Here is a 13155-nt window from a genome sequence, read left to right on the forward strand (position 1 = left end):
GACTGTGTGTTGTACAGTGGGTTTGTCTACCCTGCAGAGAAATGTTCGTATAGAATGACCCCTTCAGTTAGACAGCTTTTGCCAGTAACATCATAGTTAGCTGCAGTAACATAGGCAGAAAAAAAAAAAAAAAAAAAGAAAAAAAAAAAGTGGAGTCGCCTCTCCAGACCAATGAAGTCTGTCACTATGACTGCAATGGCAGTCTGAGTGCCATGTTGTCACAGCTATAATGGCAGCACAGCAAGCTGCAGCGATGTAGCGTGTGAGCGTGTGTCTGAGGCCCGGTAGTTTGGGTTTGTGGTTCACACCAGCATTTTCATCACAGACCATGCAAACTCTACGGCTCCAACTGAGCTCAAGAGAAAACATAAAATGAAATAAAGTGGAAAAAGAAAAGCCATGTTTCTTCAAGGCACACTTGACAGATCATTTCCTTTTTATCAATAGCTGTTTTTTAAACAAGTTAACTGTGCTTTTGTATTAACTAAGTTTGCTACAGAGTCTTACCCTTGGTTTAACATTCCACTGCTTTCAGCCTTTCTTAAAGAGCTGAGATAGAAAAAAAAAAAAAAAAAAGAAAAAAAAGAAAAAACACAGAGCTTTCTGTCTCTGTCTTGCCTGATGATTTCACTTGCAATCTGAGCTCTTCCATGAAGACATGCTGAGAACAGGGTCTGTTAACAAGTGTTTCTTTGTATTTGGGAGCCATTTTTTTGCCCTCCATCTATGCCCCTGTATCTGTCCTCTTTGTCTCCATCTTCTGCAGAAACATTGCAAACAGTTCCTGTGACTGCAGTTCAGTACGGGATCGCAGGCCGGACTAAAAGGTCTTTCCAGTTGTGCAGGAGTGGCTGCAGGACTGAGGGCTTTTTGTGCCACAAACAAGGAAGGAGGGAAATGACCCTTCATAAAACATTTGAACAGACCAAAGTTAAGACTGGAGCAGTATCGAGAAGAGCTGAGCTCTTGTCCCAGCCTTGCTGCAGCTTTGCCTTTGCTGAGCACCAGGCTCTTCGTTAATCTCTGGCTGTACTCCCAGTAGTAAAATGCCAATCAGCATGGATGCATTGTGTTGCTAGCTAATAAAGTGCTTTTGAATTAAATGACTTTCTTGGTTATTAGTACCCATAGGCTTCAAATAAGCAGTATCTAGGACTTACGGGCCAAAGGAATAAAACATGCCTAAATATGAACAGTCAATACCAACACAAGGCACTTTGGGACCTCAACATTTCAGAGGCAACACAAAACACCTGATAAGTATGTACAGAATTCACCACAAAGAGTCAATTTCAGGATCACTGTTGGAATGGAGGAAGATTATACTTTATAAATAACAGCAGATTTAGTTTGAAACAGATCTGAGTGTGTTGCAGGGCTGTTACTGCAGAAACGAGAGGACAACAAGTCTGTTTTACAGCCCCAATCTGGAGGAAGCATTGTGGTCTGATAAGAGCCTCAGATAGTCACGCCAGAATTTGGATGCATCTCTAACTCCAGGTCTTATCACCTCCCCCATCTCTAATTATTCCAGCTGTGCTTTATCATCTTAAAAGCCTGTTGCTTTCTCTCTTTCCTGACCCGGGGTTATGCACGCAGCATGTCTGACTGCAGGAACCAACTTATCATTTTTGGAAAAGGAACAAGACTTGTCACTCAGATTTAAGTATGGATCCACCATGACACAATTTGCCGGTGGAACCTCATCTAAAGGACACAGACAGGATGCACATTTTTCTATACAACAGTACAACATTTTAAACTCAAAACGATAATCAAACAATGTCTGATCTTCTACTTGTGAGGCATACAATAAGTCAGGCTATAAAGAAAGAGTAAAACAGCAGAACCCAGAAAAAAAAACAATTGTCCGTCTAAGTGCTTGTCATGGAGCGGAGCTGAAGCACTGCAGTGACTTGTCAGCGAACCTCATGACAGAAATGTCTGGAAGTCAGAAAGGAGGATCAGGAAAAGCAGTCTGCTTCCTGAACTATGGCTTTTCTGGGGCTTGGCCCAGCCTCTGACCTTTAAAATCAGTGGCCCTAGATAGAGAGTTTCTGTATGCATTGGGTGCAAATGAAAGCTCTGGCTGTCTCACAGCATGGTGAGCTATATAGACACGTGCCTGAACTATGATGATCTTTGTAACAATGCAAAATGCTGTCTGCAGTCAAAAATGATAACTGCTTTGGTCCATTTCTAATGATACAGAGAGCATGGCAAGGGGAGGGAGGAAAATTACTAAATGAATGAACACCTGGGCAATTGCTCAGCTTTCCTGTAGGGATTCAATTCTTTAGGGAAGCAAACATTTTTGTGGTTTACTTATAAATGCCATAGAAATTTCAATATTGTTTAAACTCTGTGTTTCAAAACAACATAGGGTCTCAAGCAACCTGTACATGGAGATCTTCGTTCATTTCCCAAAAATGACTGAAGGTTTCTATGTTATTATGACTTGGTTTGACATTTTTTCGCTGGTGGCACTGCTGGAGGACCAAACACTGAAACCAATGGATCAGATAGAGCATAGCAAGCCTTTTGTATAACTTTCAACATGCTAATAATTAATAGTCACTATAAACACGTGTACACTTCACTTGCTCAGACACAGAAAGGTGATTTCTGTATGCTTGTGGTGAAAGAGTTGACCAAAGAAAAGGCAAGAATCCTGAATATTTAAAAGCAACAGAGGTAAAGGAATGAGAATTATGTGATGTGTGAAAGTATTTATGTAGAATTACATAAATGTAGAAACATTTCAAAGAGAGGTTTTTGTAAGCAGCACTGAAATGCATGTTGTTGCATCCATAAAATACACAAAAGATTTCTTTATTTCCTTTGCTAGCTGTTTAGTTTCTGTTCCTTAACTGACTGCTGCAATGGTGTGAGTCAATCATTGTTGCCTGGCATATTATGTCACTAAAAGCATGGAATAAAACCAAAAAATCCATTAATTTTTGTCTTTCTCTTTTACTGTAAATGAATCAATAGCAGATTGAGAGAGTAGATAAAAAGTTAGTGAACTTCAAGTGTCTGAAACGACACGCCATGAAAACACCCTAAAGGAAAATTGCGATGACATATTTCCTTTTCAAGGCACCTCCTCTCAAAATACCTGCCTCCTGCTGGGGACTACTTGCAGGCTTGGTGGGAACAGGATTGTTAGAGATAGATTGTATTAGTCCATCTTCCATGAATAGGCTGATGGAAAAAGAGATTATTTTTTTTTAAGGGAAAAAAAATAAATAAAAGGCAAGTAATGGAAGTAATGAACATAGTTCTTTTTTAACAGGCAACTCTGTTTTTTTCCTTTCCCGCCCATCATGTTCTTACATCTACCACCTTTCCATGCTGCTCTACATTTCCTGTTCTTGCTGTCAAAATATTGTAGGAAATGCTATTTGCAGAATGAACACTACAGCACGATTTGAAAGAAAACTGTCTCTTTGGACTGGTCTCAGGCTTTTCCCAGAATGCCCTAACTCATTAATGTATAGCATTTTAAAGGCACTTTGTTACTGCATTTTACAGCCTTGTTTCTTTTTCTTAAGTTATACTTGTTATTCCATGACAGATCCTTCCCATAAGAGAGATTTATTGAGACATTGTGCTAATAAGTTAGTTGGAAAAATTCCACGCCTTGACTTACAGGATGGTATGTGTTGTTTATTCTCCAGGTGCAAAGCCAGATAATACTTAAATAGATTCAAAGTAAGAGCCAACATTTAAAAGTCCTTTCTAAAGCATAATTTCCACTGAAGTCAGAGGAATTTTGCTCAAGAATGGCCATAGATTTTGGCTGACAGCAGACTTTCTTAGGGGAAAGTATGGTGTGTAGTGTACAGGAAACCTCCTGTCATCCTGCAGGCGATTTAACCACTGAATTACTGACGTTCTCTTAGGACTGCCATCAACACTGCTGAAATCTTCAAAGAAAACCCCACTATCTTCTCATAATTAATTGTCCCCACCAATGCACACTGGAAAAGGCTCTGTTTAGCTACTACGATAATCAAAAAATTCCCATGAGTTCTTGCCCCACTGGTTTTATTGAAGCCATACAAGCACCTGTAACATAATGGTGCTGCGGCCCTGCTGCCTGAGGAAGGGCTTGCAGTCTGTCTGTCTTCTCTCTGACTGACCACAGTACCAAAGACAAGGTCAGTGGTGGGTTGTGCTCTTTAAAAACATGATTATTCTGTTCCACAAGGGAAACTGGCAGGTGACTGGCCAAGGTCCAGTGCTGCTGGTGGCTGGGGAGGGACCTAATGGGGTCCTGCAGGCTCCGGGGCTACCTCTGTGTGTCTGGCAGCTGGCACCACGCAGGCAAGTGCCACAGCTCAGTGCAGGCTTCCCCTCTTTTTCCTTTCTCTCGCAGTTTGAGACATGAGCTTTTTATGAGGGACCCTATTTCTGTGGAGCCAAAGGGGACAGTGTACCTTCTACTGGCAGGTTTTTAGAAGACAGAGTGCAGGTGACGAGTGGCAATCTGCACTAGGACAGCCGGCCCCATCTGTGTTATTGATTTTACAGAGGTTACGTCCTCGTGTATGTATGTGTGTCCATCTGCTATGAGCTCTTGTATACACCAAAACTCCAGTCTCTGCACAGCATGAAAATCCTGTGGGTAGGTCAGGCCTGTGAAGAACAGCTAAGATGTTCTCTGTCCCCAGTTCTCAGGGTACACCATAAGGCATATTTAAAGCATGCTGTCCCTAAAGCTCTCCATCCATTCTCCACATTGGTGCTCAGGTCCACGGGTCTTCTTTTATTCTCCTTATTTTCTTCCTTAGCTGCTCAGCACAATGGTGGGTTGCAATAAAAGTCTCAGTTGTTCTGTTCGTTCCTCACAAGTGTAATTACATTTGACCTTTCCGCAGGGAGTATTATACTTGGCAGCTGAGTGGATGCTAAATGTCTCTCCTGCTTTGTTGAGTTCACTCCTTTACCCAGCAAGGCAGCAGGGTCATCCTCAGCAGCAGCACCTTGGGCAAATATCAAGATGTTTTTGCACTCTTTACTAAGCCTCAGGCCACTTGGTGACATGCTGCTGACTGCCAGATACAGTAAAGCTGACTGATGGAGTTTGTACAAGTTCAGTGCCTAGAGCAAGGGTATTTCTGCTGTAGATTTTTTTTTATTTTTTTTTTTGGGGGGGGGGAGGGGGTTGTATTTATAAAGTGATCTGGTATTTCTGGGGCATAAAAGATATTTGGTACTCCTGCTAGGCAAAACTTACTCTGTTTCGGTTCTGTAACAACTCCTTTACTTAGTTTATACTGACCCTTAGTGGTAAGCTGAAATTTGAATCGCATTGCTAGGTTTCTAAATTTCACTTTTCGCTTTCGCCCAACTGTTCAGAAAATGGCAGGAATATTTGCTGTGCATCAGGATAGTCTAACTATGTAAATAACCCACTTTGTCTTTGACAGACGTAATGGGCATGTTAAAATAATGACGACAGGTGTTATTAGCTCTCCTGAATGGAGGGCTAGGGAGAGTGGGGGTGTTGAAAGGTTATTCCAAAATACAAAACAAAAACGTTGGCATTGAGAAGCAATACTCTCCACATAATGTGAAACAAATAAGAACTCAGTATCTGGCACTAACGAACACCTCAAGCTAACTGTGGAGCGAGTATTAATTAGGTTTCCAAAATAGCATCTTTCTGAAAAGCAGCTGAGGTGTAATATTGCTCCTTATTAATCAAAGCAATGGGACAATGTGAACTCTGCAAAAAATAAATGGTTTGCAGATGGCTGTGTGCATCTTTAATAACGACAGAAGAACACAAGTTACAGCTTTAAATGCCAGAGAGCCTTTCTGCATCTTCTCCTTTTCAGAAAGCGATATTTGCAGTTTTCAATGCAGTGAGGAAAGTGTGTTGGTTTCTTATTACATTTTCCCTGCAGCATAAATTCTGTTGATGTGCTTCCCTAATCATGCTAATTATACTGCCATATGTTGCTCTCATCTTTCTTTTTCTCTCCTAATGGGACATAGATTCTCTCTTTTGAATATGTCATTTGTTTATTACATTTATCAAGGGTTTTAACATTATATGGGACTTTTAATTGCTTTCTTAAACACTCAGCAGATTGAATATTAAAAACAGACATGAAGGTCAATTATAAATAATATTTAAATTGCTTGTGCTGTTTTTATTCTCTAATTTACTGGAAATATCAACTCTGCAGCCCTGTTCCTGTACCCATTATTTGCTTGCTAACACACGTGTCCCTCAGAACTTTTTATGGCTGCAATCGTAGTTCTGCCCTACCCAAAACCACCTTGTTAGTAGCAGAACAGGGGTCTCTATCAGACACGAATGCTAAAATAAAGATTCATCATCCACCAAGTAGCAGTGCTTGACACAAATTCATTGCCATTCATTCCAGTTGTACATTACTGGAGTACCTCAGGAGATAAAGTCAAATGTTTGTTTCTGACTGGAAAGCAAAAACGAGAGAGATCTCAAAGAAAAGGAAGTATCATTTCAATAAAAGAATTAAAGGCAGCTAGAAGTTGAGCAGTGCCTTCTACAGAATATCAGAGATTCCTCCTGCTGCAGAAAACCCTCAATAATACAGCTAAATACAGAGAAATAGGGACAACCTATCATGACCCAATTATCAAATTAATTCCTGACATAATGACACTGGTTTGACTGGTTTTCATGGCATTGTAGCATGGGTGCATTTGACCCATTCGCTCACTGAATTTGGACAAAGAAAACTATAACAGGCTTTATATAAATAGCACATACTTTCATGTTCTTTGATAGGTTTTTCACAATATTTTGATACAAGCCTTCAGGTCTGACTGTACTGAAAGTCCTTCTTGCAGGTTCAGGAGAGTTGCTTGTGTAAGTGCTCAGGATCAGACCCTATGTGACTATGAGACAACTTTATAACTACAGTCCAAACAAAATGAAAAATCATCTGTTCTGTTGAACTGTGTTCAAGGCTCAGATTCCACTTCCCATTTTGACTGTGACCGCATTATATTCATGTGTTTAATTTTGTGTTACTTCAGACTTGTAAAAGTGATCTACATACGGTGTTACAGACGTACAAGACTCCTCAGCTTTAGAGTACATCTATTGAGGACATTACCTATCAAGATTAGCTAATGAAAAGTTCTCCAACAGTAATCAATCCATATGTAAGAAGCATCGGTAATAGTTTTACTGCCATCTTTTAGAGTTGTGGGTTTGGGAGTATTTTGTTTGGTTGTGTTTTATTTTGGTTTTGTTTTAATTTGGTTTTATTTCATTTTGTTGTTTGTTTTTCTTAGTTTTTTTGTTTGTTTGGTTGGTTTATTTGCAAAGTTTTATTTGCCTCAACACCTTAATTACTTTAATTATTGACAGTTTACCAAACGTAGGATTATGCTTTCTTTCCTTCTGATCGAAGGGCTGAGCTATCCAACCCCAGCCTCTCACTGCCTTTGCTGCCCACTGCAAAAGGGCTGTAGGAACAGGACTTGCCTAAGCAGAAGAGAAGTGTTTTGTAGGAATATTCAGCCCAACAGCCCGAAACAGTTAAAATCCATGTTTTTACAAGGTGTTTTTGTTGTTTGTTTGTTTGTTTGTTTTAAATTTATTTTCTTTTCTATTCTTTTTTTCCCCCACATTTATATCTCTCTGGTTATGAGTTGCCTCTTTGTTCCCAGAGGACTACTTAGAAGTCTGCGATCCTGTAAAACTTCTGAATGTCCATCCCAGGACACGGACAATGAGTCTCCGGAGACCCATTAAACAATTACATGACCAGGAAAGTAAAACTGTCCCAGGAAAGCTGCTTAAATGAGCACTTAAAAAGAGAACACTTTATTTTCTTTATAGTATTAAATGCCATTTCTACTCATTTTTCCATATCTGTGTTTTCATTGATTTGATTTTTTAAATAATTATTTACATTTGGATGCACTCCCCTCTCAGATAAGTCACTGCTAAGCTACTCTAGACTTAAAATTTTAAGGTGTTACTGAAGAATGTTAGTTATACTTACCTTTTCCACTTTGTCATGTAATAACTCCATAGTCAGTTAAAAATATGCATTTTATACATTACAACTAGGGATATTGATTAATTTCTTAATTTTAAGTTATTTTGGCTTCTGGCATACTTACAACACATGATAAGCCTTCAAGTGTGTAGCTGAAAAGGGAGAGCATCTGGGATAAAGGAATTGCAAAGTACATGCTATGAAGTAGATATCTGTATTTACTACCATCATGCAGCTTGTTAGGATGTGATGCAAATCCAAGCCAATGAGACTCTTTCCATTGATTTCCATTTGTAGCAGGATGAGGCCCTGTACCACTGAACTCTGCTGATTAAACTTATGCTATGGCATAGAGGCACCTCTGAAAGTCGCACCCTTCCTGACGAATGGTTGCTAACATGAGCAGTCCCAGCAATTTCAACAATGCCAGCCCATGTTAAAATTTTGGGAAGAAAATACTGCTTTATTGGTTATGGCTTCCTTCATATGAGGGCTACTTTAGCAGTAAAACTTAAGAAGGAAAAGCTCACTGAGAGAAATTGTTTTCAAGAGTGCTATGAGATACAAGTGAGTTTGTATGACAGACTGGCACAGTTATGGAAAAAGCACGGAGCTGCAAGCAGGCAAAAGGTGTGGAAACAACCATTTATGATCTGTCACTTTCCAAAGGCAATCATATGCAAATGAGCAAATGCTTCAGTAAAGCAAATTTGTAACTAGCATTCAATAGCTTCATGATCCTTGCCCTCAAATCAAATTTATTTAGGAATATCATCATAGGAAATACGGACAAATACAGCAGAATAAAAACACACAGTTCTAGATTGCCTTGTTGAAAATTAAATAAAAAAATACTGGCTAGATCATAACCCATAACAATATTACATAATATATTTGTCAGATATCTCAAGATAAAAATACAAAATAAAATTCTTGAGGGCTAATCTATAGCTACAGTTCCTCAGTGTGCTTGATGCAGGGATACATGCCCATAATGCTGTGGGAGAGATGCATATACAAATACCATTTCTTATGGCCCCATGCAGTGTTTTGGTTGTGCAGCCTTGCAGGTTTCAGAGAGAAATTCTTGTTCAGGAGAGGCTCCAACAAGAAGCCTCTCTGCCATCTGAATGTGAATTCCACCCAAGGTCAAAGCCTTAGCTAACACATGGTTATTATGGTCTTCTCCACCAAAGTAAATTTCTCGTCATCCAAATAACACAGTAAGTTTTGGGTCATGTCCAGATAAAACCTTGCTAAGAATAAAGGAAGGAAGAAAGAGAATTAGCTGGCTTTAAAGAAAAAGTAAGGACTCTGCTTGTATTTCAGTAACATCTACCACAGTGATTAAAACTGAATACAAATGAGTAAGTAGGAATATTTATACACAAATCACATTTCTATATTAATGAAGGAGATCTGCAGGCACTGAGTACCTCCTGTAAGATCAGGAATTCCTCCTAGCCTCTGCAGTGGGAGATCACGGGGCCAGGTATAACAACAGGACACCAAGAGCCCCACAGAATGCTCCCAGTGGACTGCAGAATCAGCTATAACTTCTGCTTCTATTTCCAGGAGAAAACTTATGCAGAGCATCTCAGTGGTGATGGGACAGAGATACAGAAAGAAAAAGTCAAGTTCAACTATGGTAAAAGTCTGAAATTGAAAATACAATAAGAACATTGCATTTTAATTGCTCCTGACTTCTGTTCTCAATGAATCATAAATCACGATGTTGAAGAACATTACAAAGATATAACTGGCCTAATTTTAAAAAATATCAGTCATCTTTTTATCTTTTCAAATTTGGTGGGACTGCAGATGCTCAACACATCTGAAATAAGGTCCCATGTTTTGAAAGAAAAGACATAAAACCAAAATTCTCAGATCTTAAACAAGATTTTCTACTGCCATAAGCCATGGCAATTTACATTTATAAAAAAAAAAAAAAAAAAAGTCTGATATAAACAGTATGCTTCTTCTTTTGTCATAATGACAATAAGAAACCATAAGATGGTTTACATTTCATTATAAAGGAAAAAATGTGCCCAACATTCCCCAAAAAGGATTGCAAAGGTGCATGGAGTGATCCCGGCTACTAATGATTTGCTCAAACACTGGTAGATAATATATAAATTCTAAACTCTTAGCAAAAAATATCAATTGCATTATAACATATATGATACAATTTCATTCATTAACATTTCATTCTTTAACTGCACTGTACAGAACTTTGTCCATGCCAAATACAAGCCCTGGACCAGATACACAAAACAGTTTAAATGCACTTTTTACAACCTATATGCACAAATATTTCTTAAGTTAAAACTATGCACACTAATTATGCATAGCATGTATATGGCTTACATATTCAACAACAGAAATTCCACCTTTTGGCATGCCCTTATCCCAGGGCTCAGAGCTTGTATTGTTCCCAGCTCAATTTCAATGGTTGTGCTGTCAGAAAGGAGACAGTCAAAGGTATGGACGTGTACGCTTCCCTCAGTATGGGGTGATTGGTTTACTATTCCTTCTTCAATCGGGACATAACGTGTCCGTATTGAGGCTGAGCCTGGTGCCTATGTTATGCTTGAGCTCTGGTTAGATCCCTGAAGCAGCAGGTGAGTAGTACACAGGCCTCTGCATAGAGGGGAGAGCCACTGCCCCCACGAGTCCTCTTCAGAGTGGACCATGGCTGATTGCAGACTTTTTGGTCAGTGAGGTAATAACCACGGGGTCCAAAAAGGGGAATGGGGAATGCAGTGACCCAACACACCCACGAGCATACAACCTGAAGAGGGGGGTGGAGGATTCCTGGTAGGCTGCAGCAGTTGTTGCAACAAGGTTGTTGGCGGGCTGCATGAGGCCAAGGGGCAAGCCAAGGGGCCTGTGCAGCTTGAGGGAAGCAGAGATGAACATGGAGTCTCTTTCTGGGCACAGCTGGGGCTGGATGGCTCATCCTGAGACTTCTTGCAGAGGTAACCGCCTGCGTGCTCCGCTTTTGCTGCCTCTCAGAGAAAGATGCTCTGGTGTTTTCTTTTAATGAAACAAGGCAAGGAAGGACTTTGTTGCATTCTTGTCATTAGCTTTGCATTTGAGAAAAAACATGATATAAGGTCTTAGTGCCACTTTCCAGTTCTGCCTGAGAGGCAGAACTCTGCTGAAACAAAGCAATTTCCATGTATTCATGTAGCAGTCTCTTCCGCCTACAGAACAATAAGCACCAGCTTCGTGGTAGGGCTGACACCACTGCTGTGACATCTGAGAAAACACTGTTGCACTGAGAATGTTTTAATCATAATACTGGATGCTATTCAATTAATTTTTAAGAGATTTTCAAATACTGATTTCTTAAACACCATTTCTCTCCATATGGCAGCCACCGCAAAGGGAAAGAGTCATCATTCACGCAGGCTCATCTGTACAACTCTAGAACTTCCCACACAGTCTACATATTTTTAATTCCAGATATTTAAAGGAAGCTAACGAGTAGAACTTCAACGTTGCATGCAGCATGGTTGCATGAACAAGTGTCTATAGCAACATCTCATTTTGACTTTCCACTTCTATTGGACACCAGTAGCAGTGACATGTAACAGCAATCCAGTGCAGATGATGATTGCCATGTTTTCACATGTTTCATGATTAATTGGAAATGTCTGGTGTCAGTGATACAACAGAGCGAGGTTCAACTTTGGCTGAAAAAATTATTTTGGCTAGTTTAAGAAAGCAGAAAAGAGGAAACAACAACAACAAATACAACTGAAATTCTGAGTTGTTAAGTGCCTTGAGTTACCAGCTCAGGGTTTAATGTTTTACACTTTTGATCATTTTGTCCAATCACTCTCCACAGAAACAGGATGATCCAAGAATAAGATGACAGATAACAGCCTCTGAGAGCACAGGTGCAGGAACAGACAGTGTTCTTCTTTTCTCCTGCAACAGGGTTCAAATGAAAATTTGTAAACAATAGGCCTTTAACTACTATCACTCCCAGTATTTAATATAATTGAATCAAGGATTTATTATTGCATGTTTATTTAGTCTCACATTAAAAATTCAGAAACGTAACAGTATTGGGTTTCCCTTCTATTGTATTGAATAACTTTTAAAGGGACATAGAAAGCGGGCTATAGCACATTCCAGTTTCAAAATTTTGTAATAAAACCACAACAGAAATAGACCAAAGAGGATAATAATAACAATAAGTGAATCCTTATCATATAAAACTCTCCTCTTTATAGGAAATAAATGTCAAAATTACCTGTCCTGCCTGAAATGTCAGAAGCTTTTAAGAAACAGGAAATCTAGTTGTGTACCAGTGCTTGTTTTTGCTCAGTGGCTTTTACTATATCTTCTGATTTCTTACAGTGTATAGGCTCACCTGGAAGAAAAAAAAAAAAATGTTATTGGGAAATCAAGCAAGGAAGTAAACCAAATAAATAGCACCTGCACAGCCTTAGACAAGCAGAAATGCTTCTCCCTTTTCTATCTGAAGGTTAAAGTGAGGGTTCAGTCATGGCTTTCTTTAATTTCTTTCTTACTAAAATAAATATAGGAGTGACTTAACTAATCATTGTGGTTTATCCAAAAGGCAAAAGATAGAATGAAAGCAATAGACCACACACCATGAAACAAAAATACAACATTTACACAAGCAGTAATGAAGTGTTTTTTGTTTTTAACCTTCCAACTTACTGAAAGTCAAAATTCAGCATCTGCAGAGATGTGCTGTTTAAATCCTCTTCGATGTAGGCATTAAAAATAGGGGCAAGTTTCACTTAGTGAAAGATGTCAATGTCAAGTTTTAAAAATTCAACTAGTTCAATCAGATAGGAGAAATGATATCAAGTGACAAGAGTAGTTTTCAAACTAAGTGATACAATACAGATCTCAAACTTCTAATCATAATACTGAGTTCTTGCTTAAACTATTCCTTGAGTGATTTTGAATGAGTACAGCTGGGAAAATTACAAACTGTTTTTGGATAGTAACTATGGGGGAAATGCAACAACCTTACAGTATTATATACTAGCTGTATGGTAACTTCTCAGCTTTAACCAATGAATGGAGTGGTCCCACCAGTGATTAGTAATGCTGAACTGAAAATGTGAAAAAGGAAAAGCACAGAGTCTCAAAAGTA

The 13155-nt window shown here is 39.1% G+C and overlaps 1 protein-coding gene across 12 annotated transcripts in view; it reads right to left on the bottom strand.

Annotated features, from left to right (window-relative positions):
• Window positions 1–8454: 8454 nt before the first annotated feature.
• PDE1A (phosphodiesterase 1A) overlaps window positions 8455–13155 on the bottom strand; it is a 222140-nt gene continuing 217439 nt past the window's right edge. For all 12 annotated transcript variants that reach the window (XM_068685892.1, XM_068685894.1, XM_068685895.1 and 9 more), the window contains 2 exons: window positions 12277–12396; window positions 8455–11948 (listed from right to left, as the gene is read on the bottom strand). In XM_068685892.1, the coding sequence (XP_068541993.1) occupies window positions 12320–12396 (77 nt within the window). In that variant the 3' untranslated portion in view covers window positions 8455–11948; window positions 12277–12319. The remainder of the gene's footprint in view (window positions 11949–12276; window positions 12397–13155) is intronic.

This window comes from Anas acuta, chromosome 6 (assembly GCF_963932015.1).
Source record: "Anas acuta chromosome 6, bAnaAcu1.1, whole genome shotgun sequence".
In the NCBI taxonomy this organism is placed as follows: Eukaryota; Metazoa; Chordata; class Aves; order Anseriformes; family Anatidae; genus Anas; species Anas acuta.